This window comes from Panthera leo, chromosome D4 (genome assembly GCF_018350215.1).
Source record: "Panthera leo isolate Ple1 chromosome D4, P.leo_Ple1_pat1.1, whole genome shotgun sequence".
NCBI classification, from domain to species: Eukaryota; Metazoa; Chordata; class Mammalia; order Carnivora; family Felidae; genus Panthera; species Panthera leo.
The window spans coordinates 93906943-93933675 of NC_056691.1; the positions used below are offsets into that span (position 1 = coordinate 93906943).

The 26733-nt window shown below is 39.0% G+C and overlaps 1 protein-coding gene across 1 annotated transcript in view; it reads left to right on the forward strand.

Moving 5' to 3' along the window:
• The window catches only part of CACNA1B (calcium voltage-gated channel subunit alpha1 B), a 189012-nt gene that overhangs the window by 103386 nt on the left and 58893 nt on the right, over positions 1-26733 (forward strand). Inside the window, exon 21 of the mRNA XM_042912141.1 lies at positions 26304-26430. Within this exon, the coding sequence (XP_042768075.1) occupies positions 26304-26430 (127 nt within the window). The remainder of the gene's footprint in view (positions 1-26303; positions 26431-26733) is intronic.

A 26733-nucleotide genomic window follows, 5' to 3' on the forward strand; every position in this document is an offset into this window, starting at 1 on the left:
CTTCAGTGAGGTGTCTCTTAAGATCTTTGACCCATTTTTTAATCTGGTTGTTTTCTTATTTTCAAATTTTAGGTGTTCTTTGCATATCCCGGATAACACTCTTTTATCAGATGTGTTTTTTTACAAATATTTTTTCCCATCCGTGGCTCATCTTGTTCTCTTGACGTTATCTTTCACAGAGCAGAATTTATTAATTCTAGCTGATACGTTATTTTTCTCATGGATCATATATTTGGTGTTGCATCTAAAAAGGATCATCAGAAACAGAGTCGTCTAGGTTTTCTCCTGTGTTATCCCCTACGAGTTTTATGCATTTCACATTTAGGCCCGTGAGCCGTTTTGACTTAACTTGTGTGAAAGGTATTATGTCTATGTATATTCATTTTTGCATGTGGACATCCAGCACCATTTGTTCGAAGAGGTGATCTTTGCCCCACTGATTACCTTTGCTTCTTTGTCAAAGATCAGTTGATTCTATTTCTGGGGTCTATTTCTGAGCTCTGTATTCTGTTCTTTTGCCCTGTTTGTCTATTTTTTACCAATACAGCACTGTCTTGATCACTGTAATATTATGGTGAGTCTTGAAGTTGGGTAGTGTCAGACCTCTAACTTTGTTCTTCTCCTTCTGTATTGAAGTGTTGGCTATTGTGGGTCTCTTGCTTCTCCATGTAAACTTTGGAATCAGTTTGTTGATATCCATAAGATAACTTGATGAGATTTTGCTTGGGGTTGCATTGAATCTATAGGTCAGGTTGTTAAGAACTGACACCTTGACAATATTGAATCTTCCTATCCATGAACATGGAACATTTGTATCCTTATGTAGTTCTTTGGTTTTATTCATCAGAGTTTCAGTTTTCTACGTATAGATATTGTAGATACTTTGTTAGATTTATACTTAAGAATTTCATTTTGGGGGGAGCTAATATGAATTAATTATTCTCAAGTTAGTTAACAGGCAGTGTAGTCTTGGCTTCTGGAGTAGAACCCGGTGATTCATCACTTATAAATGACACCCAGTGATCATCCTGATGAGTGTCCTCCTTAAATGCCCATCACCCATTTACTCCACCCGCCAACCTCCCAACCCCCATCAGCCCTCAGTTTGTTCTCTGCATTTAAGAGTGTCTTACGATTTGTCTCCTTCTCTGTTTCTTATTTTTGCTTCCCTTTCCCTATGTGCATCTAAGTTTCTCAAATTCCACATATGAGTGAAATGTGATATCTGTCTTTCTCTGACTGACTTATTTTGCTTAGCATAAGACTCTCCAGTTCCATCCATGTTGTTGCAAATGGCGAGATTTCATTCTTTTTCATCACTGAGTAGTATTCCATTGTATATGTATACCACGTCTTTTTAATCCATCAGTTGATGGACATTTGGGCACTTTTCATAATTTGGCTATTGTTGATAATGCTGCTATAAATATTGGGGTGCATGTGCCCCTTCAAATCAGCATTTTGTATCCTTTGGAAATACCCCTGCTAGTGCAATTGCTGGGTCATAGGGTAGTTCTATTAATGATATTGTGCTTTAAATTTCAAATCCTGCTCATTCATTGTTGGTAAATAGGAAAGCAATTGACCTTTGTGTATTAACCTTGTATCCTGCAACTTTAAATCACTTTAAGTTCCAGAAGTTTGTTGTTGTTGTTGTTGATTCTTTTGGTTTTCCATATATATTATCATGTCATCTGTGAACAAAGACAGTTTCATGTCTTCCTTCCCAATCTATATACGTTTTGTTTCCTTGCCTTGCCTTAGTGCATTAGTAGGACTTCCAGCACAATGTTGAAAAGGAGTGGTGAGAGGTGACATCATTGCCTTGTACCTCATCTCAGTGGGAAAACTTCAAGTCTCTCATCGTTAAGTATGAGGTGAGCTGTAGGTTTTTTGTGGAGAGTATTTATCAAGTTGAGGAAATTCCCCTCTATTCCTAGTTCACTGGGAGATTTTATAATGAGTAGGTGTTAGATTTTGTCAGATGCTTTTTCTGCATCTATTGATATGATCAAGTGACTTTTCCTTTTTAATCTGTTGATGGGATGAGTTACATTCAATGATTTTCAAGTGTTGGACCAGCCTTGAATACCTGACACAGCTCTCCCATTTAGTTATGGTATATGATTATTTTTATACTTTTGGGGGGATTTGATTTGCTAATATTTTGTTGAGGATTTTTGCATCTATGTTCATGAGAGATATTGGTCTAACCAGTTTTCTTGTAATGCCTTGTCTGGTTTTGTTACTAGGGGAATGCTGACCTCATAAAATGAGTTAGGAAGTACTCCCTTTGCTTCTATCCTTTGAAAGAGATTGTTGATGATTGGTATAATTTCTTCCTTAATTGTTTGGTAGAATTCATCAGTGAACCCATCTGGGCCTGGTGCTTTCTGTGTTTTGGAAGGTAGTTAATTTATGAATCAATCTCTTTAATAGATAGAAGCCTATTTATTTTTATTTTCATTTATTTATTTAAAAAAAAATTTTTATTTTTGAGAGAGAGACAGAGAGACAGAGAGACAGAGAGACAGAGTGCAAGACGGGGAGGGCCAGAGAGAGAGGGAGACACAGAAGCTGAGGCAGGCTCCAGGCTCTGAGCTGTCAGCCCAGAGCCCAATGTGGGGCTCGAACTCAGGAGCCATGAACTGAGCCGAAGTCAGACACTTACCCGACTGAGCCACTCAGGAGCCCCAGAAGCCTGTTTAGATTGTGTATTTCTTCTTGTGTGAGTTTCAAGGAGATTTGTCTTTCCAAGGAATTGGTCCATTACATGCAGGTTATCAAATTTGTGGGCATAAGAGTTGTTCATAGTATTCTTTTATCATCCTTTTCATGTCCATGAGCAGTCGTGATGTCCCTTCTTTCATTTCTTATATTAGTAATTTGTGTTTTCCCTCTTTTTTCCTAGTTAGTCTAAATAGAGGCTTATCAATTTTAATGATCTTTTCAAAGAAACAGTTGCATTGGTTTTGTTGATATTCTTTATTAATTTTCTCTTTTTAGTTTCATTGATTTCTGCTCTAATTCTTATTATTTCTTTTCTTCTGCTTACTTTTAGCATGCTTTTTCTTTTTGTTTCCTAAGGTGGAAGCTTAGATTATTGATTTTAAATCTTCATTTTCTAATATATGCATTCAGTGTTATAAATTTCCTTGTAAGCATTGCTGCTGCATTCAACAAACTGGTAAGTTGTGTTTTCATTTTCATTTAGTTAAAAAAAATATATATATATATGTTTTTATTTGATGTTTATTTATTTTTGAGGGGAAGGGGCAGAAGAGAGGGAAACAGAGGATCCAAAGCAGGCTCCGTGCTGACAGCAGACAGCCCCATGTGGGGCTCGAACTCACGAACTGCGAAATCATGACCTGAGCTGAAGTCCAATGCTTAACTGACTGAGCCAACCATGTGCCCCTAGTTAAAAATATTTTTGAATGTCTTGAGATTTCTTCTTTGACCCATGTATTACTTAGAAGCGTATTGTTTAATTTCTATGTCTTTGGGGGACTTCCAGTTATCCTTCTGTTATGGCTTCTAGTTTAATTCCATTGTGGTCTGAGAACAGACATTGTTGCCCACTTTTTAATTGGGTTGCAAATATTTCCCCCCAGTTTGTGGCTTGTCTTTTCATTCTCTTAATGTCTAGTATTTATGATTGTTAATGGTGCAAGGGTTAGTTTGGGTTCTGTCTTGGCCTCTGCTGGGTGTGGAAATCTGGGCTATTGCTTTTTAAATGTCAGTTTTGTATCTTCCTACTTTTCTGAACCCTCAAATTGCGTATTACTTTTAGCACTGACTCTGGTTTCTTTCTAAGTACATTGTCAAAACTTCTACAAATACAGCTTTAACTATTCCTTTCCAATCTTAGACCTCTCATTGTTTGTTTTTCTAATTTTTTAATTTTTTGCGTGATTGCATTGGCTAAATACACTATCAGGTAACAGTGGACTTAGTGGGTACCCTTACCTTGTTTCTGCCTGTATTTGGGTTTGAGGTGTGTGTGTGTGTGTGTGTGTGTGTCTGTGTGTGTGTGTGTGTGTGTGTAAAATCAAGGTACAGTACTCATAAATTCCTATTTCAGTAAGTATTTGTCTGGAATAGATGTTGAATTTTGTTGAATGCCTTTTTAGCATGCTAGACATCATACATTTTCCCCCTTAAATATGGAGATTTATAGTAATGAACTTTTTACCATTGAACTGTCTTTGTGATCTTACAATAAACCCCGCTTAGTTAACATTTTTTAAAAAGATTTTTATTTTTTAAGTAATCTCTACACCCAATGTGGGGCTTGAACTCACAACCCCAAGATCAAGAGTTACATGCTTTACTGACTGAGCCAACCAGGTACCCCAGTTAACATATTTTGAAATGTGATGTTACATTCTGTTAATATTTTATGTAGGATTTTTGGATTGATACTTTTTACTGACACCAGTTCTTTTAGCGTTCCCAGACCCAAGTCCAGCATGAAGAGGGTCCCCAGGTACCAAGCAATTCTCAGACATCAGGAGGGTGTCCAAGAGTTTGTCTCAATTCTGATACTACCTACCAGTAGATACCATCAGATTCCACAGGTTAAGGGCTCAGCCTGCAAGACTGAGATCTACAAGCCCTCATTTCAGACACCAGTCAGAAGCCTCAGGCCGTCGCCTGTGCTTCTGACCTGCCAACTGCGATTGGAGGTTTCAATGACCTTTTCCTTAAGTTCTTTAAATTTGCTCACAGAACTCAGAGAAACACTTATGTTTACCAGCTTGTTAAAGGATATGAAACAGGATAAGAATCAACAGCTAGATGAAGAAATATGTGTGGTGAGGTCTGGAGAAAAAGGTGTGGAGCTTCCATGCCCTTTATTGGCACGCCACTCTTCCCAATCCCTACCTGTTCACCAATCCAGAGGCTCTCTAAACCCAGTCTTTGGGTTTTATGCAGGCTTTGTTGCAGTCCTAAGTCGTTGACCATTGGCTGGTCCAACCTCCATCCCCTACTTCCTCCCTGGAAGTCAGGGTTGGGGCTGAAAGTTCCAACCCTTTAATCATGTGGTTAGTCCTCCTGGCAACAAGTCCCAGCCCTTGGATGGAGTCCACAAGTCACCTTCATTAGTAACAGGACACCCATGTCACCTTTATGGCTCTGAAATGTTTCTCAGAAACTGGAGGAAGGCCAAATGTATCTGTGAAATAGATTTTAGAGCAAATATATATTTCTTACAAATCATTATATTCCATATTTTAGAGTGAGATGTGTTCTATAGTTTTCCTATCTTATCTTTAAGTATTGTAAGGTTTAGATATGAATACTATATAGTTACAATATGCTTAATGTATCCATCACTGAAAGTCAAATGTTATAATGTTTCAAATTTCCTATTACTTAATTTTATTTATTAAAAAAACATTTTTAAATGTTTATTTATTTTTGAGAGAGACAGAGACAGAATGTGAGTGGGTTAGGGGTAGAGAGAGAGGGAGACACAGAAAGCAAAGCGGGCTCCAGGCTCCAAGCTGTCAGCACAGGGCCCGACGCAGGGCTTGAACTCACAAGCTGTGAGATCATGACCTGAGCCGAAGTTGGACACTCAACCAACTGAGCCATCCAGGCACCCCTAAATTTCCTATTATTTTAAATGGGAAAATTATAATGTCCTATAAAAATTTTAATGTATTACAGTTGGTTGTACTCAAAATCCTCAGTAAATTTTTAAAAATATAACGAAAGCATAGTTAAACACTGAAAAGTATCAACTATCATATCAGGACATAAAATGCTTTCCCTCCCTGATCACCACAGTTAAAATAGCTGTTAACAAGCAATTGCTTTGGACACGTCCTTTATTGAAACTTATTGCATTTTTCAAAAACATTCACACATGATTCTAATAGTCAACCAACTGAATTTGGAATCTTGCCTGAGAGTTTTTCCCTACATTTGTTGTTGTTGTTGTTGTTGTTGTTAAAAATGTTGTATTGAGAGGCACCTGGGTGTTTCAGTCAAGTGTCCCACTCTTGATATTGGCTCCAATCGTGATCTCGTGGTCATGAAATTAAGCCCTGTGTGGGGTCCTGTGCTGAGAGTGGAGCCTGCTTGCGATTCTCTCTCTCTCCCTCTCTTTCTGTCCCTCCCCCCACTCATGCTATCTCTCTTGCAAAATAAATAAATAAACTTTTTAAAAATGTTCTGTTGAGTTTGGGGGAAGTATACATTTTTCCTACATAAACATCAGCCAAAAAAAAACCCCAACAACATTGTAATGAGAGATGCCTATGTTTTCCTGAAGTGAGGGTATTATAAAACTAAGGAGAACTCTATGGGGAAAATTTACCCAAAGCGGTCTGTAGGACATAACCCTTACTGATTCATAAAAAGAAAGTTTTCTTCTTTTCCTTTTCTGGTATAGTTTAAGTAGCATAGGATTGCTTGGTCTGTAAAGATTTCGTAGAATTCACTTGTGAAATCATCTGGCTCAGGTTTCTTTTGGAAGGGTAATTCTTTAATAATTTCTCTATTTCTGTATGGATATTGTCTGTTTAAACTTCTTATCTCCTGAGATCTCTTTGGTAAATTACAATTTCCTTAGAACTGATCATTTGATCTAGACTTTCCAATTTATATATATACAGTTATGCAAAGAAGTGGCTTAAGTGTTTTAAAAGCACTTCCTCTGTTTCCCCCCTTGTCATTTTTTACCCTGTGTATTTTATTTATTTATTTAATGGTTTATTTTTTAGAATAGTCTTAGATTTGTAGACAAATTAGCAGAAAATACAGAGTTCTTATATAATCTCCCCAAACACAGTTTTCCCCTATTATTAACATTTTATTACAATTGATTAACCAATATTGAAATATTATTATTAACTAAAGTCCATAGTTTACATTAGGGTACCCTCTTTGTGTTGTACATTCTATGGGTTTTGACAAATTCAAAGTCATGTGTCTGCCGTTATTAGTATCATTATCCTGTGTACTTTGTTTCCCTCTTTTTTTCTTGATTGTATTAGTGATTTATATGTTTTGTAGGTTTTCATAAAAAGAACCAGCATTTTATTAGTTCTGTGATTTTGTTTTTTAAGTGTTTTTTAAATGTTACTTTTCAATTTTATCTTCATTATTTCCTTCTTGCCTTTTTGTTTTACTATGTTGTTACTTTTCTAGCTTCCTGAGTTAGAGACTTAGTTTACTTATTTTATTCTTTAATTTTTGTTATATGATTATTTAAGGCTATGAGTTTTCCTCTGATTACTAATTTAATTGTATCTTATAGATTCTGACATTTGGTGTCTTCATTTTCATCAGATTTTAAAGAAATTGTGTAATTTTGGTTTGTATTTAGTTTGTAGATACCTTGGGATTGTCTGCGTAATCAAGTCATCTGATAATGAACAGTTTTATGACACGTGTGCCTTTTATTTCTTTTTCTTCCCTCATTTTACTGTCAACTTCCACAAGTGTGTTGAACAGCAGTGGTGGAACTGACGTCCTCTCATTCCTATCTTGTGGGAGGAGGGAACAGTCAGTCTTTCAACATGGAGTGTGACATTAGCTGTAGGATTTTTTTGGGAGGGTGTGTTGATATATGTTCTTTATCAAGTTGAGAAAATTCCCCTCTATTCCTTTTTTTTCTGAGAGTTTTTTTTATATTCAATTAGTGCTACATTTTGTCAAATGATTTTCTGCATCAATTGATGGGGTCATGTGATTTTTCTTCTGTAATATGGTAGTTTACATTGGTTGGTTTTCAAATATTAAGTCAGCCTTGCATCCCTGGGATAAACTCTACTGGTGATGGTGTATAATTATTTTTATATATTGCTGAAATCTGTTTCTTAATGTTTTGTTAAGGAATTTTGACTCTGTATTCATGAGGGATATTGGTGCTTTGTTGTTCTGTGTGTGTGTGTGTGTGTGTGTGTGTGTGTGTGTGGTATGCATGCATGTGTGCATGCTGTCTTTGTCTGATTTTGGTATCACAGTAGTACTGAATTCATAGTATGAATTGGAAAGCGTTCCTTCTTCTGGTTTTTTTTGGAGGTGATTGTATAGAATTGGTGTTAATTGTTCTTTAACGTTTGGTAGAACTTGGAAATAAAGCATGTCTCTTTTGGAATTAAAAAAAATATTCTCAATAGTGATAAGGGCATGTTACCTATTTCACATTGGGTGAGTTGTAGTGTGTGCTTTTGAAGGAATTGGTTATTTCATTTAATTTGTCAAATTTATGTATGTATAGTTGTTTGTAGTATTTCTTTATTATCCTCTTGATGTCTTTGTGATCTGTGGTGACAACCCCTGTCTTATTCCTGATATTGGTGATTTGTGTCTTCTCTCTCTTTTTTTTTTTTTTCCTGTGAGTCTCACTAAAGTTTGTTCATCTCCCTGATCTTTTCAAGGAATTAGATTCTTATTTCCTAGATTTTCTCTGTTTTTCTGTTTACAATTGCATTTTATTTCTGCTTTATTATTTTCTTCTTTCTGTTTCTTTGGGTTTATTTTGTCCTTTTTTAGTTCTTGAGATGGGAGCTTAAGTTATTGATTTGAGGCCTTTCCTCTTTTTTAATGTAAACATTTAGTGCTATAAATTTTTTTTTTTATTTTTAAAAAATGTTTATTTACTTTGAGAGGGAGAGAGAGAACATGAGTAAGGGGAAGGACAGGGAGAGAGGGAGAGAAAGAATCCCAAGCAGGCTCCACGCTGTCAGTGCAGAACTTGATGTGGGGCTTGATCTCATGAACCTTGAGATCATGACCTGAGCAGATATCAAGAGTTGGACACTGAACTGACTGAGCCACCCAGGCACCCCTAAATTTTCTTTTTAGTACTTGCTTTATCTGTATCCCACAGGTTTTGATATATTTTAATTTTCATTCAATTCCATTAAAAAATTTCCCTTGGGACTTCATCTTTGATTCATGGTTTGTTTAGAAATGTGTGGTTTAGTTTCCAAGGGTTTCGAGATTTTCCTATTGTCTCTCTCTTATTGACTTCTAGCTTGATGATTTTGTGGTCAGTGAACATACTGTGTATGATTTTAATTATTTTGAATTTATTAAGGCTTGTTTTATGGCTGAGGATATGGCATATCTTGGTATATGTTTTGTGGGTGCTTGAAAAGAGTATATGGTGTGGAGTTCTGTGTGCATGCTGATTTTCTGTCTAGATCTGTCAGTTGCTGGGAAAGGGGCGTTCAAGTGTCCAACTATAAACGTGGATTTGTCTGTGTCTTCTGTCATTTCTATCAGTTTTTGCTTCACATATTTTGCAGCACTGTTATTGAGTGCATACACATTTAGAATTGATGTCTTCTTGAAAGATTGACTCTTTTATCATTGTGTAATGTGTCTCTCTGTACCTGATAATTTTCTTTGCTCTGATGTCTACTTTATCTGATATGAATATACTGTTTCCTACTTTATTTTGATTAATATTTGCATGATGTATCTTTTTCACCTTTTTACTTTCAAGCTAGCTATATGGTTATATTTTAAGTTAGTTTCTTATAGATAGCATATTGATGGGTCATGTTTTTAATTTGGCATATTTGTCAGTTCTGTTTTTTATTTGGCATATTCAGACCATTTACATTTAATGTAATTGCATATGTTATAATAAGTCTGCTGTTTTATTTTTTGTTTGTTCTTTTTGTTTTATATTTCTCTGGTTTCTTTCTTTGTTTTTTTTTCCTTCCTGTGGGTTACTTGTATGTATTTTAGAATTCCATTTTGATTTCTCTGTAGTATTGTTGAGTGTAAGTCTTTGTATTTTTTTTTTTTTTTTAATGGTTGCTGTAGGTGTTACATTATATAAATAAATTATTCTAGTCTACTGGGGTTGTCATTTTACCAGTTTAAGTGAAATATACTTCTCTTTTTCCTTCCTGTGTATAAATGTCCTAATTATTTCCTCTGCATATATTTAGAACCACATCAGTGTATGTTGTAATTTTTGCTTCAACTGTCAAACATAACGTAGAAAACACAGGAGGAGAAGGAGGAAAGTGTGTTGTGTTTAACCATATTTTTACTTCTTCTATTGTTCTTTCTTCTTTCCTTATAATTCCAATATTTCTTCTTTCATAATTTACTTTCTGTTTAGAGGGGCTTTCCTTAGTGTTTCTTTTAGGGTAGTCCGCAGGTGACAAGTTCTCTAAGTTTTCCTTCATCTGAGAGTATCTGGATATTCCCTTCATTCCTGAAGGATGTTTTCACTGGGTGTAAATTTTGGGTTGACAGTTCTTTTTTTTTCAGCACTTGAAAAAACGTGTGCCTCTTCCTTCTGACCTCCATGGTTTCTGATGAGAAATCCACTGTCATTCGAATTGTTTTCTTCCTATAGGTAAGCTGTTGTTTCTCTCTCGCTGCTTTCAAGATTTTTTTCTTTGTCTTTATATTTCAGAAGTTTGATTTTGATGTATTTTGGCGTGGGTTTATTTAGGTTTATTGTGTTTGGGATTTGCTCAGCTTCTTGAATTTGTAGGTTTGTGTCTTTTTGCCAAATTTGGAAATTTTTTCATCCATTCTGTCTTTGAATACTTCAGCCCTGCCCTCTTTCTCTTTTCTTACCAGGACTCTGTTGACATGAATGGTAGATCTTTTGTCCTAGTCCCAGAGGTCCCTGAAGCTCTGTTCACTTTTTTCAGTCTATTTTCTCTCTGTTGTTCAGAATGGGTAATTTCTATTGTTCTGTCTTCCCATTCACTGATTCTTTCCTCTGTGCCTTCCATTCTGCTGTTGAGCCCATCTATTGAGTTTTTAATTTCAGTTATTGTATTTTTTAGTTCTAAATTTATATTTAATTCTTTATATATCTTCTATTTCTTTGCTACAACTTTCTATTTCTTTGCTGAGATTTTCTAGTTTTTCATTTGTTTTAAGTGTGTTTTTAGTTGTCTGCTGAAGCATTTTTATGATGGGTGCTTTAAAATCATTTTCAGATAATTCTATCATCTGTATCATCTTGGTGTCTATTTGTCTTTTTTCGTTCAAATTGACATTTCCTGATTCTTAGTGTGACAAGTGATTTTTTAAATTGAAACCTAGACATTTTAATATTATGTTATAAACCTCCAAGTTTTATTTAAATCTTTTGTTTTAGCTGGTCTGCTGTGACACCCCTCCAGCAGGGGGAGGGTGAGTGAGCTGCCTCATTACTTACAGATGGGGGTGAAAGCACAGGTTTCTCATCCGACCTCAGTTGACCCCCAGTGGGAGCCAACTTCTTGTTCCTTCTGGGCCTCCACTGATGCCACCCTATCTGAGAGAGGTGGGAGTGCCTTGTTACTGCTTCTCATGTGACCTCCATTGACACAGCAGGGGTGGATTTCATTACCTCTGGGTGGTGGTAAAGTCCTGGCTTTCTACTAGGACTTATTCTGGCAAGTAAAAGGAAGGGGTGCGCTGTTACTTCTGGGTAGGAATTGTAGTCTGGGCTACCCATGTAATCTTTCCTGATATAACATGGGTTGGGGTATTGTTCCCACAGGGTGAGGATGACAGCCCCTACTCCCTACTCGGCTCTCTCTGATACCACCCTGGCAGGGGCTTTGGGGTACCTCATTATAGGCCAGTGAGGGTAGAAGTCTGTGCTCCCCTTGGTCTCTGCTCATATGAACCAAGATAGGACTGTAGTTTTTTTCTGGGGTGTTTGGCTGTAGTAGAGTGGTTATTGTCTAGAAGATTCCTGTCTGGCTAGTCTGCACCTTTCCTGGTCCTGTCATTAGGGAGAGCTGACTTTTTGGGGGCTTTTAAAATCTGTGCCTGTTGGCATTTCTGGGTTGCTGCCTCTCCTGCACCAAGGTTATATGAGGCATAGAAGAACACCTAGAAAAGAAAAACGTATTGCTGTGTTGCTCTTAAGGCCCAAGGTCCCTAACCAATCTGGCTTCTCTCTGCCCTTTCAGAATCCTGCTATATTTGCCTTATATGTGACATCCAGGGTTTTCAGTTGTGTTAGTGGGATGGATGGGGGAAAGCACTTCTGTGCCATCTTTCCAAGAGTTGAAGTCTTGGGTTCATCTTTATATAGGGCATGAGTTGAAGGTAGAAGTTCTTTTTATCCCCCCAAACCCGCAAGGATATGCATTTGTTCTGTTGCCATTTGTTGAAAAGGTTGTCCTTTTTCCATTGAATTATTTGGCACTTTTGTCAAAAATCAATCGATGGGTGTTATTTCATTTCAGGAAAACATTCTGGGATCACTGGTTAAATGTTAGTTCTTTTCCATTGTTTTACTTTTTTTTTTTCAGACATTCTAGTTATACAAATGTTGATCTACTTCGTCTTCTGTATCACTTTATCCCTGATCCTTTTGAAAACTCATTCCCTGTTTCACACTCTTTCTCTTGGCTTATTTGACCTCTATCTTTTTTTTTGTTTTGTTTTGTTTTACTATAATTTCAGTCATGTCTCTTTTCTCTTCGACTTTTTGTGATTTCTGAGACTGTCTTGTCTTTCCCTTTCACTTCATTTCTCAGATGATTTCTTTTTCAGTTTCTCTCCTGAGTTTGGTCAGTTCTCATCTCTCATGTCAGGTTTTCCGTACATTTTTATTTTGAGCTTTTAATCTTATTTGTGATGATTTTTCTTGTTAGCAGTGGCTGGTTTAATTGTGTGTAATTCATGTTGTAAAGTTGTGTTGCAGTTTTCCCTGCTTTGCAGTTGATTTTTGTGGAGTATTTTATATTATCTGAAATGTTTCATCCTTACTTTCTGTTTTCCTGTGGTGGAAGCTTTGTATGGATGTTGGGTTCCATTTTCTGATAATGAGGAAGTGTGTGTGTGTTGACTTTTCCTGGACCAGTAATTACCAGTGATTTTGTGGAGAGGAGGGAGGGGCTTGGGTGGCTTACTTGCTTTCTGATTGAAAAGCACCCTCTTCTGTTAGGACGGTGAAATCCAGTCTCTGTACTCCGTGATGCCTTGTGGGGAATGCTGTGTAGTTCTGATTTGGTGGTAATACCCCACCTCTGGAGGACCCTGGGCCATAGCCACTTGTTTTTCTTTTCCTCCATCAGAAAGCCACTAAAGTGTGGCTCCCTTCTAAGTGATGTGGTTTGAAGTGTTGGGGTTTGGAGCCAACGTCCAAGAAAGAATTCTTGAGATGTCTTTGGTGCAAAAAGGTGATTTTATTAAAGCACAGGCACAGGACCCATGGGCAGAAAGAGCTGCTGTGGGGTTGTGAAGAGTGACTGATGTATATACTTTGGAGTTGGGGAGGTGAAGATAAGGGGACTTTCCAAAAGGATTTTCATATGCTGAAGAGGACTCACTGGGATCCCGGGGGCCTGGCTATTAGCAAGCTAGGTTGTTTTCCCCTCTAGCAAATCATTAACATTAAGACAGTAAGGTGTTCCTGGAGGAAAGCTGTACTCTGTCTGCCTCAAGTATTTGTCACTGGGCTGCAGGTTATAAGGAAAATTAATTTTGTCTACATTTCCTTCTGCCTTTGTTTCCCACATCACAAGTGGGCCTTTTTCCACCAGAAGTAGTGTCTTCCTGAGTTCACTGCTGCCAGTCCTGTGTAGGTCCTGGGAGTCCCTAGGAGTAGGTCTCTGACCTCAGTATTCCTTTGGTTAGGGTGGGGCCCTGTCTTCCTTGGATGAACACTTGATGTGTCCATGTGTCCCACCATCACCTTGATCCTGCTGTTCTTTGCCTCTTCCACGCAATCCATGCTTGTAGGTTTCAGGGGTCATTTCCCCACTTACATGTAATTTTAAGCTTGTATTTTTCTTATTTCCCATATGCTTTAAGTATGGACTGTGGATTGTTTTATTACCTTTCCTTGTTGGCCCTGTAGTTAGTTTATAGAAGCTGTGGGGAAAACTTGAGTGTGGGTGACTGCCATTATCTATGGGAGCCAGCCTCTTCTTAGTTTCTGCTGGATTTGTAGTGTGGCCACTGTTACATTTCTAATTTCCTTCCTTCCTTCCTTCCTTCCTTCCTTCCTTCCTTCCTTCCTTCCTTCCTTTTCTCCTTCCTTGAAAAACTTTTTTTTCCCCCTGAAAGTTTGTCAAGTTAAATAGACTATCAAAGTCTCAATTTCTGGCTTTCTTGATCTTTTCCATTGTGTCTTTGTTTTGTGGATTTCTGTTCTTATTTTTTTTCTTCTGCTTTTCTTCATCTTTACCACAATATTCTTCTTTTCAGTTATTAGTTGGATACTCAGTTCCTGACATTTAAGCTCCTCTGTTTTGCTAATGTGTTTATTAAGGCTTTAACCTTTGCTCTAAGCAGTGTTTTAGTTGTATCTCACAAGTTTTGAAACACCATAGTTTTCTTCTAAATCTTTTCCCAAGTGTCATTATAATTTCTTATTTGACCTATGAGTTACTTATAAGTGTAGCTTTGAATTTACAAATGGCAGAAGTTTCTTTATGTGTTTTTTGTTTGTTTTTTTTTTACGTTTTTTGCTGTTCATTTCATTATACCTTCTCCTATTTCATCAATTTTTGTATTTTGGATCGTTCATTTGCCTTTTCCCCCCTTGTGCTCGAAGAACATCTATTCTCATTTCTTTTAGTGAGGTTGGATGGTGGTAAACTCTCTCAATGTGCTTGCAAAATCTTTATTTTAACATTGTGGAAAGTAGTTTTGCTTTGTATGGAATGTCAGTTCTCTCTGCATCGTGCCCCCTCCGTCTCCTGCAGAGACGCCCGCAGTGCCTCCAAATTGCTCTTTTGTGTGGCTCTGTCTTCTCTCCAGGCTGCTTACAGAAATTGTTTTTTGTAAGAAAATTGAAACTTTGAAAGTAGAGACACGGGTATAATGAACCCTCCTATTCTGTCACCCACCCGTAAGCAATTATCCACACTTTGATATTTTTGTTTCACTTTGTACTTCTCCTTTTTTTTCCCTGTGCTTTTTGTTTATTAGTTTAGGTATAACAGTATAAGCACCTCTAACAATTAAGGATTTAACCAACCCCAAAGCGTTAGTATGCCTAGCAATATTGGTAATAATTTCATAATATTGATAATAATTTCATAATATTATTTAATACCTATCCCAAGTTTAAATTTCCAGTTGTCTCAAAAATAACTTTTTACAATTGATTTTTTAGGATCAGGATCCAACTAAGGTTTACTCATCTGATTTTGCTTGGTCTGTGTATGTCTCTTTTATCCGATAACTATTTCTCCCCTCTTATTTTGTACATACCATTTATTTGTTGAGGAAACTATGTCATTTGCCCTGTAGAATTTCCCACATTCTGGATTTGATTGATTGCATCATGGTGTCATTTAGTACATTCCTCTGTCCTCAGTCTCTCCTGTTAACTGGAAATCAGATCTAAAACAATCTTCTGAACTGTGTTTTGGTGTTGGCGGCAGTCCTGTGTTTTCAGGATGTTCAGCAGCATCCCTGGTCTTCCAGATGCCAGTAGCACTGTGTGATTTTGACAACCAAAACATATCTCCAGACACGTTGCCAAATATCCCTAGGAGGTTAAGTTGCCCTTGTTTGTAAACTATAGATCTAGAGACTTGACTAAACTCTTTGGGGAAGCTTCATAGTTGGCCGTGAACACTTCCTATTGCATTACATCAGGAGAATACATAGTGTCTAGCGTCATCGTGTTTTCCTTCTGCTGATATTAAGATTCATCAGTGGGTTTGGCCTGATCCATCCACCGTAAGCTCTCCACCAGCCTTTTGCCCAAAGAGTTTAGTAGACACTGATGCCTGTCACCCAGGTCTGTGATTTCGTCAGGTGTCACAAAATGATGAATTTATAATTCTGTCATTCTTTATGAATTTATTATTTTGACCTTTTCCATGAGGAAAAACATCAATTATTTGGAATACAGTTTGTATTTGTATTAAGTAACATACATGCTTAATTCTGTTCCTTTATGTGCAGGTCTTTATTTATTTTATTTTACTTTTTTTTTTTAAGTTTACTTATTTTTGAGACAGAGTGAGCATGAGTGGGGGAGGAGCAGAGGTGGGTGGTAGAGGGAGAATCCCAAGCAGGCTCCGCGTGGTCAGGGCACAGAGCCCAACATGGGGCCCATCCTCACAAAACTGTGATATCACGACCTGAGTTGAAATCAAGAGTGGTCGCTTAACTGATTGAGCTACCTGGGTGCCCCGTGGGTCTTTACTTATTTTTTTCATTTATTTTTTTAGAGAGAGCATGAGAGTGTCAGCGGGGGAGGGGGCAGAGAGAGAGAGAGAGAGAATCTTAAGCTGAGCGTGGAGCCTGATACAGGACTTGACTTCACAACCTTGAGATCCTGACCTGAGCCAACATCAAGAGTCGCATGCTTAACCAACTGAGGTACCCAGGTGCCCATGTATGGGTCTTTGAAATAGTGAGTTGGTGCCCAGAAACTCTGAATATGAGCAACAAGGAATTTATGAGAATCATCATCATGAGGTTTTTTTTTTTTATTTTTATGTGTTTGATATGCTTTCATCCTTGAACTCACTGTTACTTTTTGATGCTCAGATTATATCAACTTTGGCTGTGGGGAGCCCCTTAAGGTTGAGTTTTTTGGACCTCACATGCCTGTAGTTGTCTTTGATAGCTTTCTGATTTCTATCTATGACAACATGTTCCAGGATTATTATGTACCTTTTCTGCCACAGACATGGATTCAGCCATCTGTACAAGACCACCTGTGCGGTGGACACTGGCTGTTCCTACACATTTCCTTCCTCTTTACCTTCAGCTCCTCTTGGAGGACTACCTGTGACCACTGGGGGGAGAGGACAGGAAGTGGACAAACAGGAGAGTTTACATCTCCCACGTGGCCAGAGCCATGAAGGAAGAGTGTAGAGAGTGTGAAAGCCCAGTCCTGTAGCCGCAGGTAGGGACAGCTCAGAGGTCTAACTTAGACTCCAGAGTCTCTGTGGGAGCCTCCTGACCCTGCTGTTCCAGGGTTTTACCTGAAACTGCACTCTTGCTTGGCTGTCTTCTCGTTCTTGTTCTGTTTTTCTCACTTTCTTCCAGTTTATTCTGGGAGTAATCTGTCACTTCACATGGACCCTCATCTCATGGTCGGCTTCTTTAGAACCTTTGATGAGAAATGGTATTTATTTAGCAATGTGGTTGTTGCTACCAGGTTTTCATTGCTTCCAGCTTTTACAGGATTTTTTTCCCTTCTAAAAATTTTAATTAATTAGTTATTTAAATTCCAGTATAAGTAACGTACAGTGTTATATTAGCTTCAGGTGCACAGTATAGTGATCCAACAATTCTGTACAGTGCAGTCTTAATCACCTTTACCTGTTTCACCTACCACCCCTCTGGTGAAAAATCCCCTCTGGGGAAAAATCCCCAGTTTTCTCTCTATAGTGGAGTGTCTGTTTTTTGGTTTGTTTCTTTTCTTTGCTCATTTGTTTTATTCCTTCAGTTCCACATGAGTGAAATCATGTGGTATTTGTTTTCCTCTAACTTACTTGACTTAGCATTATATCTGCTAGATCCATTTATGTTGTCACAAATGGCAAGATTTCATTGTTTTTATGGCTGAGTAATATTCCGTTGTATATTTTATCATTTATTTATTTTATTAATAATTTTATTTTTTATTATTTTAAATTGACATCCAAATTAGTTAGCATATAGTGCAACAATGATTTCATGAGTAGATTCCTTAGTGCCCCTTACCCATTTATCCCATCCCCCCTCCCACAACCCCTCCTGTAACCCTCAGTTTGTTCTCCATATTTATGAGTCTCTTCTATTTTGTCCCCCTCCCTGTTTTTATATGATTTTTGTTTCCCTTCCCTTACATTCGTCTGTTTTGTCTCTTAAAGTCCTAATATGAGTGAAGTCATATGATTTTTGTCTTTCTCTGACTGACTAATTTCACTTAGCATAATACCCTCCAGTTCCATCCACTTAGTTGCAAATGGCAAGATTTCATTCTTTTTGATTGCTGAGTAATACTCCATTGTATATATATGCCACATCTTCTTTATCCATTCATCCATCGATAGACATTTGGGCTCTTTCCATACTTTGGCTGTTGTCGATAGTGCTGCCATAAACATGGGGGTGCATGTGTCCCTTTGAAACAGCATACCTGTGTCCCTTGGATAAATACCTAGTAGGGCAATTGCTGGGTCATAGGGTAGTTCTATTTTTAGTTTTTTGAGGAACCTCCATACTGTTTTCCAGAGTGGCTGCACCAGCTTGCATTCCCACCAACAATGCAAAAGAGATCATCTTTCTCCGCATTCTCGCCAACATCTGTTGTTGCCTGAGTTGTTAGTGTTAGCCATTCTGACAGCTATAAGGTGGTATCTCATTGTGGTTTTGATTTGTATTTCCCTGATGAGGAGTGATGTTGAGCATTTTGTCATGTGTTGGTCGGCCATCTGGATGTCTTCTTTGGAGAAGTGTCTATTCATGTCTTTTGCCCATTTCTTCACCGAATTGTTTATTTTTTGGGTGTTGAGTTTGATAAGTTCTCTATAGATTTTGAATACTAACCCTTTATCTGATATGTCATTTGCACATATCTTCGCCCATTCTGTCAGTTGCCTTTTAGTTTTGCTGATTGCTTCCTTTGCTGTGCAGAAGCTTTTTATTTTAATGAGGTCCCAGTAGTTCATTTTTGCTTTTGTTTTCCTTGTCTCTGGAGACGTATTGAGTAAGAACATCTTTTTTTTTAATGTTTATTTATTTTTGAGAGAGATTGAGAGAGAGCACATGCAAGTGGGGGAGGATCAGAGAGAGATGGAAACAGAGGATCTGAAGCAGGCTCTGCGCTGATAGCAGTGAGCCCAATGCAGGGCTTGAACTCATGAACCATGAGATCATGACTTGAGCCAAAGTCAGACACTTAACTGACTGAGCCCCCAGGTGCCCCAATAACACATCTTCTGTATCTGTTCATCTCTTGATGGACACTTGGGCTGCTTCCATATTTTGGCCCTTGTAAATAATGCTGCAATAAGCATAGGGGTGCATATATCTTTTTGAATTAGTGTTTTCACATTCTTTGGGTAAATACCCAGTAGTGGAATTACTGGGTCATGTGGTAATTCTATTTTTAACTTTTTGAGTAAACTCCATACTGTTTCCACAGTGATTGCACCACTTTGCATTTCCACCAACAGTGCATAAGGGTTCCTTTCTCTCTACATCCTCTCCAACACTTATTTCTTGTGTTTTTAATTTTTAGCCATTCTGGCAAGTATGAGATGATACCTCATCATGGTTTTGAATTCCATTTCCCTGATGATTAGTGATGTTGAGCATCTTGTCATGTGTCTGTTAGCCATCTATGTGTCTTTGTTTTGGGAAAATCTTCATGTCTTTTCCCTGTCTTTTTTTTTTTTTTTTTTTTTTTTAATTGGATCATTTGGTGTTGAGCTATATAATAAGTTCTTTATATATTTTGGATACTAACCTGTATCGGATATGTGATTTGCAACTATCTCCTCCCATTCAGTAGGTTATCCTTTTGCTAATTGTTTTGCTAATTGTTTCCTTCACTGTTTAGAAGCTTTGTATTGTGATGTAGTCCCAATAGTTTAATTTTGCTATTGTTTCCTTTGCCTGAGGAGACATATCTAGGAAAATGTTGCTATAGTTTGTCACAGATATTATTGTCTGTGCTCTCTTCTAGGATTTTTATGGTTTCAGGCCTCACATTTAGGTCTTTAATCCATTTTGAGTTTATTTTTGTGTGTGGTGTAGGAAAGTGGTCCAGTGTCATTCTTTTGCTTGTAGCTGTCCAGTTTTCCCAGCTCCAGTTATTGAAGAGACTTTTTCCCTTTGCATTTCCTTGCTTGCATGTCATAGATCAATTGATCATATAAACATGGGTTTATTTGGGATATTCTGTTTTGTTCTATTGATCTGTGTGTCTGTTTTTGTGACAGGACCATACTATTGATTACTATAGCTTTGTAGTGTATCTTGAAATCTGGGATTGTGATACCTCCAGTTTTGTTCTTTTATAAAGATTGCTTTGGCTATTCAGGGTCTTATTTTGTTCCATACAAATTTTAGGATTATTTGTTCTAGTTCTGTGAAAAATGCCATTGGTATTTTGATAGAAATTGCATTGAATCTGTAGATTGCTTTGGGTAATATAGACCTTTTAACTGTATTTGTGTTTCCAATCCATGAGCATGGAATATCTCTCCATTTGTTTGTGTCATCTTCAATTTCTGTCATCAGTGTTTTATAATTTTCAGAGTATAGGTCTTTCACGTTCTCAGTTAAAGTTTATTCCCAGGTATCTTATTATTATTGTTGCTATTATTAATTTTTTATGGTTTTACTTATTTGTTTATTTAACAAAATTTTTAAAATGTTTTTATTTATTTTTGAGACAGAGAGAGAGCATGAGCAGGGGAGGGGCAGAGAGAGAGGGAGACACAGAATCTGAGGCAGGCTCTAGGCTCTGAGCTGTCAGCACAGAGCCTGACGTGGGGCTCGAACTCACAAACTGTGAGATCATGACCTGAGTCAAAGTCAGACACTAACCGACTGAGCCACCCAGATGCCCCGCATTCATGGCCTTTATTATAGTGAGGTATGTTCCCTCTAAGCCTACTTTGTTGAGGGTTTTTATCATGAATGGGTGTTGTACTTTTTTTTCTTTTTTAAAGAGAAGAATATATCATGTATTGTTTTGGCATTTATAACTCAAATTTTTTTCTTCTTTTCTTTCTTTTGGAAATATTAAATAATTGGTTCTTTTTTGCTTACATATCACATTTTTCCCTTTACTAGTTTAAAGCTATGAACTCTATTTCCATTTTGTTCAGTTGTGTTTTATTTTGTTTTTTAGTGACTAATCTAGTAATGCTATTGTGCACACATGACAAAGTCTCCAGGTGTTTTTACTCCAAGTTCCCGTTTGAGCAATGCTAAGACCCATTCCTTACCTACCTCCCCTTTGGCAACCACCAGTTTTTTCTCTGTATGTAAGAGTCTTTTTATAGTTGTTTGTCTCTTTTTATTTCGTTTGTTCGGATGTCTTCTTTTTCTTAATGTTTATTTTTGAGAGACAGAGTGTGAGCTGGGGAGGGGCAGAGAGAGAGGGAGACCCAGAGTCTGAAGCAGGCTCCAGGTTCTGAGCTGTCGGCACAGAGCTCCGACCTGGGGCTCGAACCAATGAACCGTGAGATCGTGACCTGAGCCGAAGTCGGACGCTTAAGCTACTGAGCCACCCAGGCGCCTCTCAAATGTTTTGTTTCTTAAATTCCACATATGAATGAAATCATTTGGTATTTGTCTTTCTCTGGCTGAATTATTTTGTTTAGCATGATACTGTGTAGATCCATTCATGCTGTTTCATTCTTTTTATTTTTTTTTTAAGTTTATTTATTTATTTTGAGATAAAAAGAGCACGAGTGTGGGAGGGGCAGAGGGAGAGAATCCCAAGCAGGCTCTGTTCTGTCAGCACAGAGCCTGAAGCAGGCCTCTATTTCACAAACCTGTGAGATCATGACTTGAACTGAAACCAAGAGTCGGACACTGAACCTACTGAGCCACCCAGGCACCCTGAATGCTGAGTAACGTTCCATTGTATATATTTGCCACATCTTGTATATCCATTTATCTATCGATGGACACTTGGGTTACTTCCATTTTTTGTCTATTATAAATAATGCTGCAATAACCATAGTGGTGCATATGTCTTTTTGATTGATATTTTCGTATTCTTTGGGTAAATGCCCAGTAGTAGAATCACAAGATTATGTGGTAATTCTGTTTTTATTTTTTGAGAAACCTCCATACTGTTTTCCACAGTGGTGATACCAGTTTGCATTCTCACCAACAGTGCACAAGGGTTTCTTTCTCTGTACATCCTTCCCAACATTTATTATTTCTTGTGTTTTTAATTAACATCATTTTCTGTCTTCCTTAACTCTAGACATTCTTGCTACAACATGATATATTCATTCCTGACAATGCCATGTACTGAAAATAATAGGCCTTAGAGAAAAGAGAAGGTAAAGGGCAATGATTCAAGATCTGTGCAACTCTGAGACTAGAACACTAACAAACAAGAACAATCCCAATAAAAAGTAACAGCAAAGTAAAATGTCTGTTGTCATTGACCCCCAATATCAAACCTTCAATCCTCCTCTCTCCTTTGAGCTTCCTTGAAAGCATTTGCTTCTAGTGGAGACCAGCCTCATTTTGCACATGTGCAACAGGGAAGGAAGGGTAATTAATTGGGGCTGGTGGAGTGACTCCCTTCTGCCCTGCACTTCACCCTGGGATTTTGCCCTTCATTCCCACTTTGTTAATCTGTAACTTCAGTCTTTTTCTGTTTCTCCGTTGTAAATGTTGCTTTATGCTTGGGTTTTATTTCCTTGCACTGCAAATAGGAACATGGCCTAAGGGGAAAAGCTTGGGGGAAAATGGGGTCACCTCTGTGCTTTCCTTCTCCCAAGGTGTGTAGCTTCTTGGCTTCTGTCCACATTGATTGGTTCCCAGTGCCTTTAAACAGTTACATTATGTATTTTGTTCTGCTTTTATAGTTGTTTTCAGTGGAAGGATGAGTCCATTTACATTTCTCTGTCACAGATCATGAAAATGCTGGATCAGTTTTATAGGCTTTCATGGTTTGTTCATTTAAGATTCATTTTATATTTCTTTACATATTTATATTTAGCTATTTTATATTTCTCATCTAAAATTTGTTTTCTAATTCTTGTATCTGGGACCACCTGGGTGGCTCAGTCAGTTAAGCATCTGACTTTGGCTGAGGTCATGATCTTGTGTTCATGAGTTTGAGCCCCGCATGGGGTGAGCACAAGCCCCGTGTCGGGTGATCTCAAGCCCTGCTTCGGGTGAGCCCCGCTTCTCTCTCTCTCTCCCTCTCTCATGGAATTCTCTCTCTCTCTCTCTCTCTCTCTCTCTCTCTCCCCCTCTGTGTCCCTCGCTCACTTGTGCCCTCTCTTTCTCTCTCAAAAATAAATAAATAAAAGTAAATAAATAAAATCTCTAAAAGTACTCTTGTATCTGTAGTCTATGGAGGGTTTGAATCTGTTGTTTCTGCTGTCTTTCATTTCATGGTGATCGTGCTTCCTTGTATGTTTGGTGGTTTGGTTTTTTTTAGGTTTATTTATTTATTTTGAGAGAGAGTGAGAGAGCACAAGTGGGGGAAGAACAGAGACAGAGAGAGGGAGAGAGTGAGTGAGCATGAATGGGGGAGAGGCAGAAGGAGAGGGAGACAGATAGTCCCAAACAGGCTCCACGCTGTCTGTCAACAAAGAGCCTGACAGGGGGCTTGAACTCACAAGCCGTGAGATCATAACCTGAGCTGAATCAACAGTTGGAAGCTTAACTAACTGAGCCACCCAGGCACCCCTCATTTGGTGGTATTTTTTATTTTGAGTTCATATGTGACTGACCTTCATCCACCATTTCTTGGCTGGGGTTTTGTGAGGCAATGAAGCCCTCTAGAAAATGAATTGATTGACTACTTTTTCAGTTCTCCCAAGGGTGGTATGTAGCTGGTGCCATTCTGAATGTATAGAAGAGAAATTCTTTCCATAGTATGGGTGTCTGTAGGGTTTAAATTCTCTTCAAGTTGAGAAGCGTTGCCCAATCCACCGGGCCAGATGAGGGGTGCTTTTGTCATTACTTTTGATTTCCCAGAAGCTCAGGGCACCACCAGTCTGGGCTCACTTTAGCCCTCTTCGAGGGGAGCGGTTCAGTATGAACCCTCATGTCCTTACCTTGTAGGGACCCAGGGCTCAGAGTTCTTACCCCAGCCTTGATAGGCCATGTCCCCACTAGGTAATGTCTCGGTTCATAATCTAGAAAATGGAGATGATAGGGGCGCCTGGATGGCTCAGTCAGTGAGGTGTGCAGCTCTTGGTTTTGGCTCAGGTCATGATCTCATTGTTGTGGGTTTGGGCCCTGCGTCGGGCTCTGTGCTGGCAGTGTGGAGTTTCCTTGGGATTTTCTTTCTCTCTCTGCCCCTCCCCTGCTCTCTCTCTCTCAAGGTAAAGAAATAAACATAAAAAAAAAACAAAGAAAGAAAATGGAGATGATGGTATATGCAGTGAGTGTGGTTAGGAGGCATAGAACACTTGGACAATGTCTGGCACACGGTTGTTTTTCACAGATTTCTCTCCCTTTCTTTATCCTTTGCTCTGTGTCTGGCCATTTTGCTTGATGAAGTGTCCTGTTTCATGATTAAATTTTTGTTACTGTCAAGTTTGTTGTTGTTGTTGTTGTTTTTCATAACCTGCTTCTAACAATGAATTTACTTAGTCTTCAGCAGTTTCATTTTGATCCTCTCCTTTTTTTCCTGGTCTGCTTTGACTTAAGTGATGCCTTTTATTGTTGCTGTAAATCTGTTTCAGGAGGAATATTTCCATCCAGGGCCTGGCATCTTTGTTCTTCTTTTGAGCAGCAGAATTCTTCATTGAGTCCATATTGGTCCCGCCTTACTGTTAACCATGGAAGAGTCTGAAATGCTGCGGTTTTAAAATTGTATATGTTTTCTTAATTTAAAAGTAATCTATGCACATCATGGAAAAATTTTTTAATTGTTAAAAGTATAGTGAAGAGAATTAAAATTCCTATCACCATTCAGAGATCACCATTATTATTATTATTATTATTATTATTATTATTATTATTTTGGTGTTATTTCTCTTTCCATATACATTATTTTTTTGGAGTTGAGTACATCTGGGATATACAAATATGTAGCCTTTTTTTTTTAAATATGGAATTTATTGTCAAATTGGTTTCCATACAGCACCCAGTGCTCATCCCAACAGGTGGCCTCCTCAATACCCCTCACCCACCCTCCCCTCCCTCCCACCCCCCATCAACCCTCAGTTTGTTCTCAGTTTTTAAGAATCTCTTATGTTTTGGCTCTCTCCCTAACTTTTTTTTTTTCTTTCCTTCCCCTCCCCCCATGGTCTTCTGTTAAGTTTCTCAGGATCCACATAGGAGTGAAAACATATGGTATCTGTCTGTCTCTGCCTGACTTACCTCACTTAGCATAACACTCTCCAGTTCCATCCATGTTGAGTAGCCTTTTTTTTTTTTTTTAGCTTATGATATCCTAAGCTTCTTTTGTTATGGAAACTATTTGTAGACATTTTTAATATCTCTAGTGTAATGATTCAGATACTTAGTCTTTCTCCTCTGGCTGTACGTTTTATTATTTCTTTTGTGGTTGTAGAAGAACTTAACAACAGACACCTTTGTGAATACAGAACATGCTTGATTTCCTTGGAAGATAATGTCTTACAGATTAAATCAGTAAACAGAATTTGTTAGGACTGTATTGCCAAACTGCTTTCTGAGAAGATCATATAATTATGCCGTCAGCAGGGAGTTTGGTGGATGGACCGCTGCTGCCTGGGCTCTTCCACATCTGGCCCAGCTGTCCTCTGCAGGACTAGTCAGGCTCTGGGGATAACCACCCGTATTTTTGCTACCCTTTAACAACCTCTGCTTTTATGCGTCTCGTAAGAAGTAAAACTGAGGTACGCCAGTAGGCACTGGCTCCAGGCCACTGCGCTGCCCTCCCCCGGGGGTCTCAGGAACTCTGTTACCCACGAGAACAGAGACATACTTCAGGATAGCTAACAGTTGCTGTGAGAAATGTCACTGTGAGAAAAACACTGCACAGACAATAAAATCAACTTAACAAGAACAAGGTCATGGCCATTTTAGCCCCGGGTAGTTTGATTGGTGGGGCTGAGAGACAGGGGTGTGAGAAGTGAGGAGCAGAGCCCATGCGAGATGTGGGCTGCGCTGAAGTCCTCCCTGGGTCACTGTCCTGGCTCTGTGGACATTTGCCGGGGTTCTGAGGGGGAGAATCCCTGGCAGGGTCTGGCTGGACCACCATGTTCAGGAGGGCATCCATGTCCAGGGCTCCTCCCTGTCCTGCTGGCCCAAGACCCCTGCAGAAGCAGTGGGGCATTCTCACCTTTCCTCACGGAGGCACTGAGCTCAGAACCAGGGAGGCGAGCCTACCGGCCCTGGTCTCTGGGGCCGGGATGGACTTTGGTGTTCGTAGGACATCTAGACCAATGGCCCCCAGTGGAGGCAGAGGTGTCCACAGCCAAGGGCACAGTGCTTGGTGCTGCTCCCGGTACCCATACAACTCCCTGCTACAGCTGAGAAGTGAGGTCTCCAGTGCTGTCTCAGTCCTCAGTCGTGATCTGACTGTGATCGGAGGGAGTCTCAGGTGAAGCTGTGTTCTTAGCCACACGCCCTTCCCTGGCTGGGTTCCTGAAGACCTGTGTGGTTGGTGATGGGACAGCATCTGTTGCCCGGGTGAGACCTCTGTGATGTGGGCTTCACACGTACCACACGTCTAACTTGGCGGCCCTGTGTCCTTGTAGGTGGTAATGTGGACCTGGAAAGCCAAGCTGAAGGGAAGAAGGAGGCAGAAGCCGATGACGTGATGAGGAGTGGCCCCCGACCTATCGTCCCGTACAGCTCCATGTTCTGCTTAAGCCCCACCAACCTGTGAGTCTCCTTCACCTGCCCATGCTGTGTGCCTGTCCCATGCCCGTGGCCATGATCCAAGTGCACAGTAGCAGGGTGTGCTGACGTGACCTGGCAGGCACTGATTCTGTGCACTTTACATGTTCTAATGTTCTGAGCATCATGGCAATCCACAGGGACACACTTCTGTTACCTCACCCTACAGGGGAGAACAGGTAGCCACAGAAAAGGTCCATGGCTTGTCCACAGACACATGGCCAGTCAGCCCAAATGGTAGAGCTGGGGTTTGAACCCAGTCAGTCAGTCAGTCCCAGAGCCTTGCTG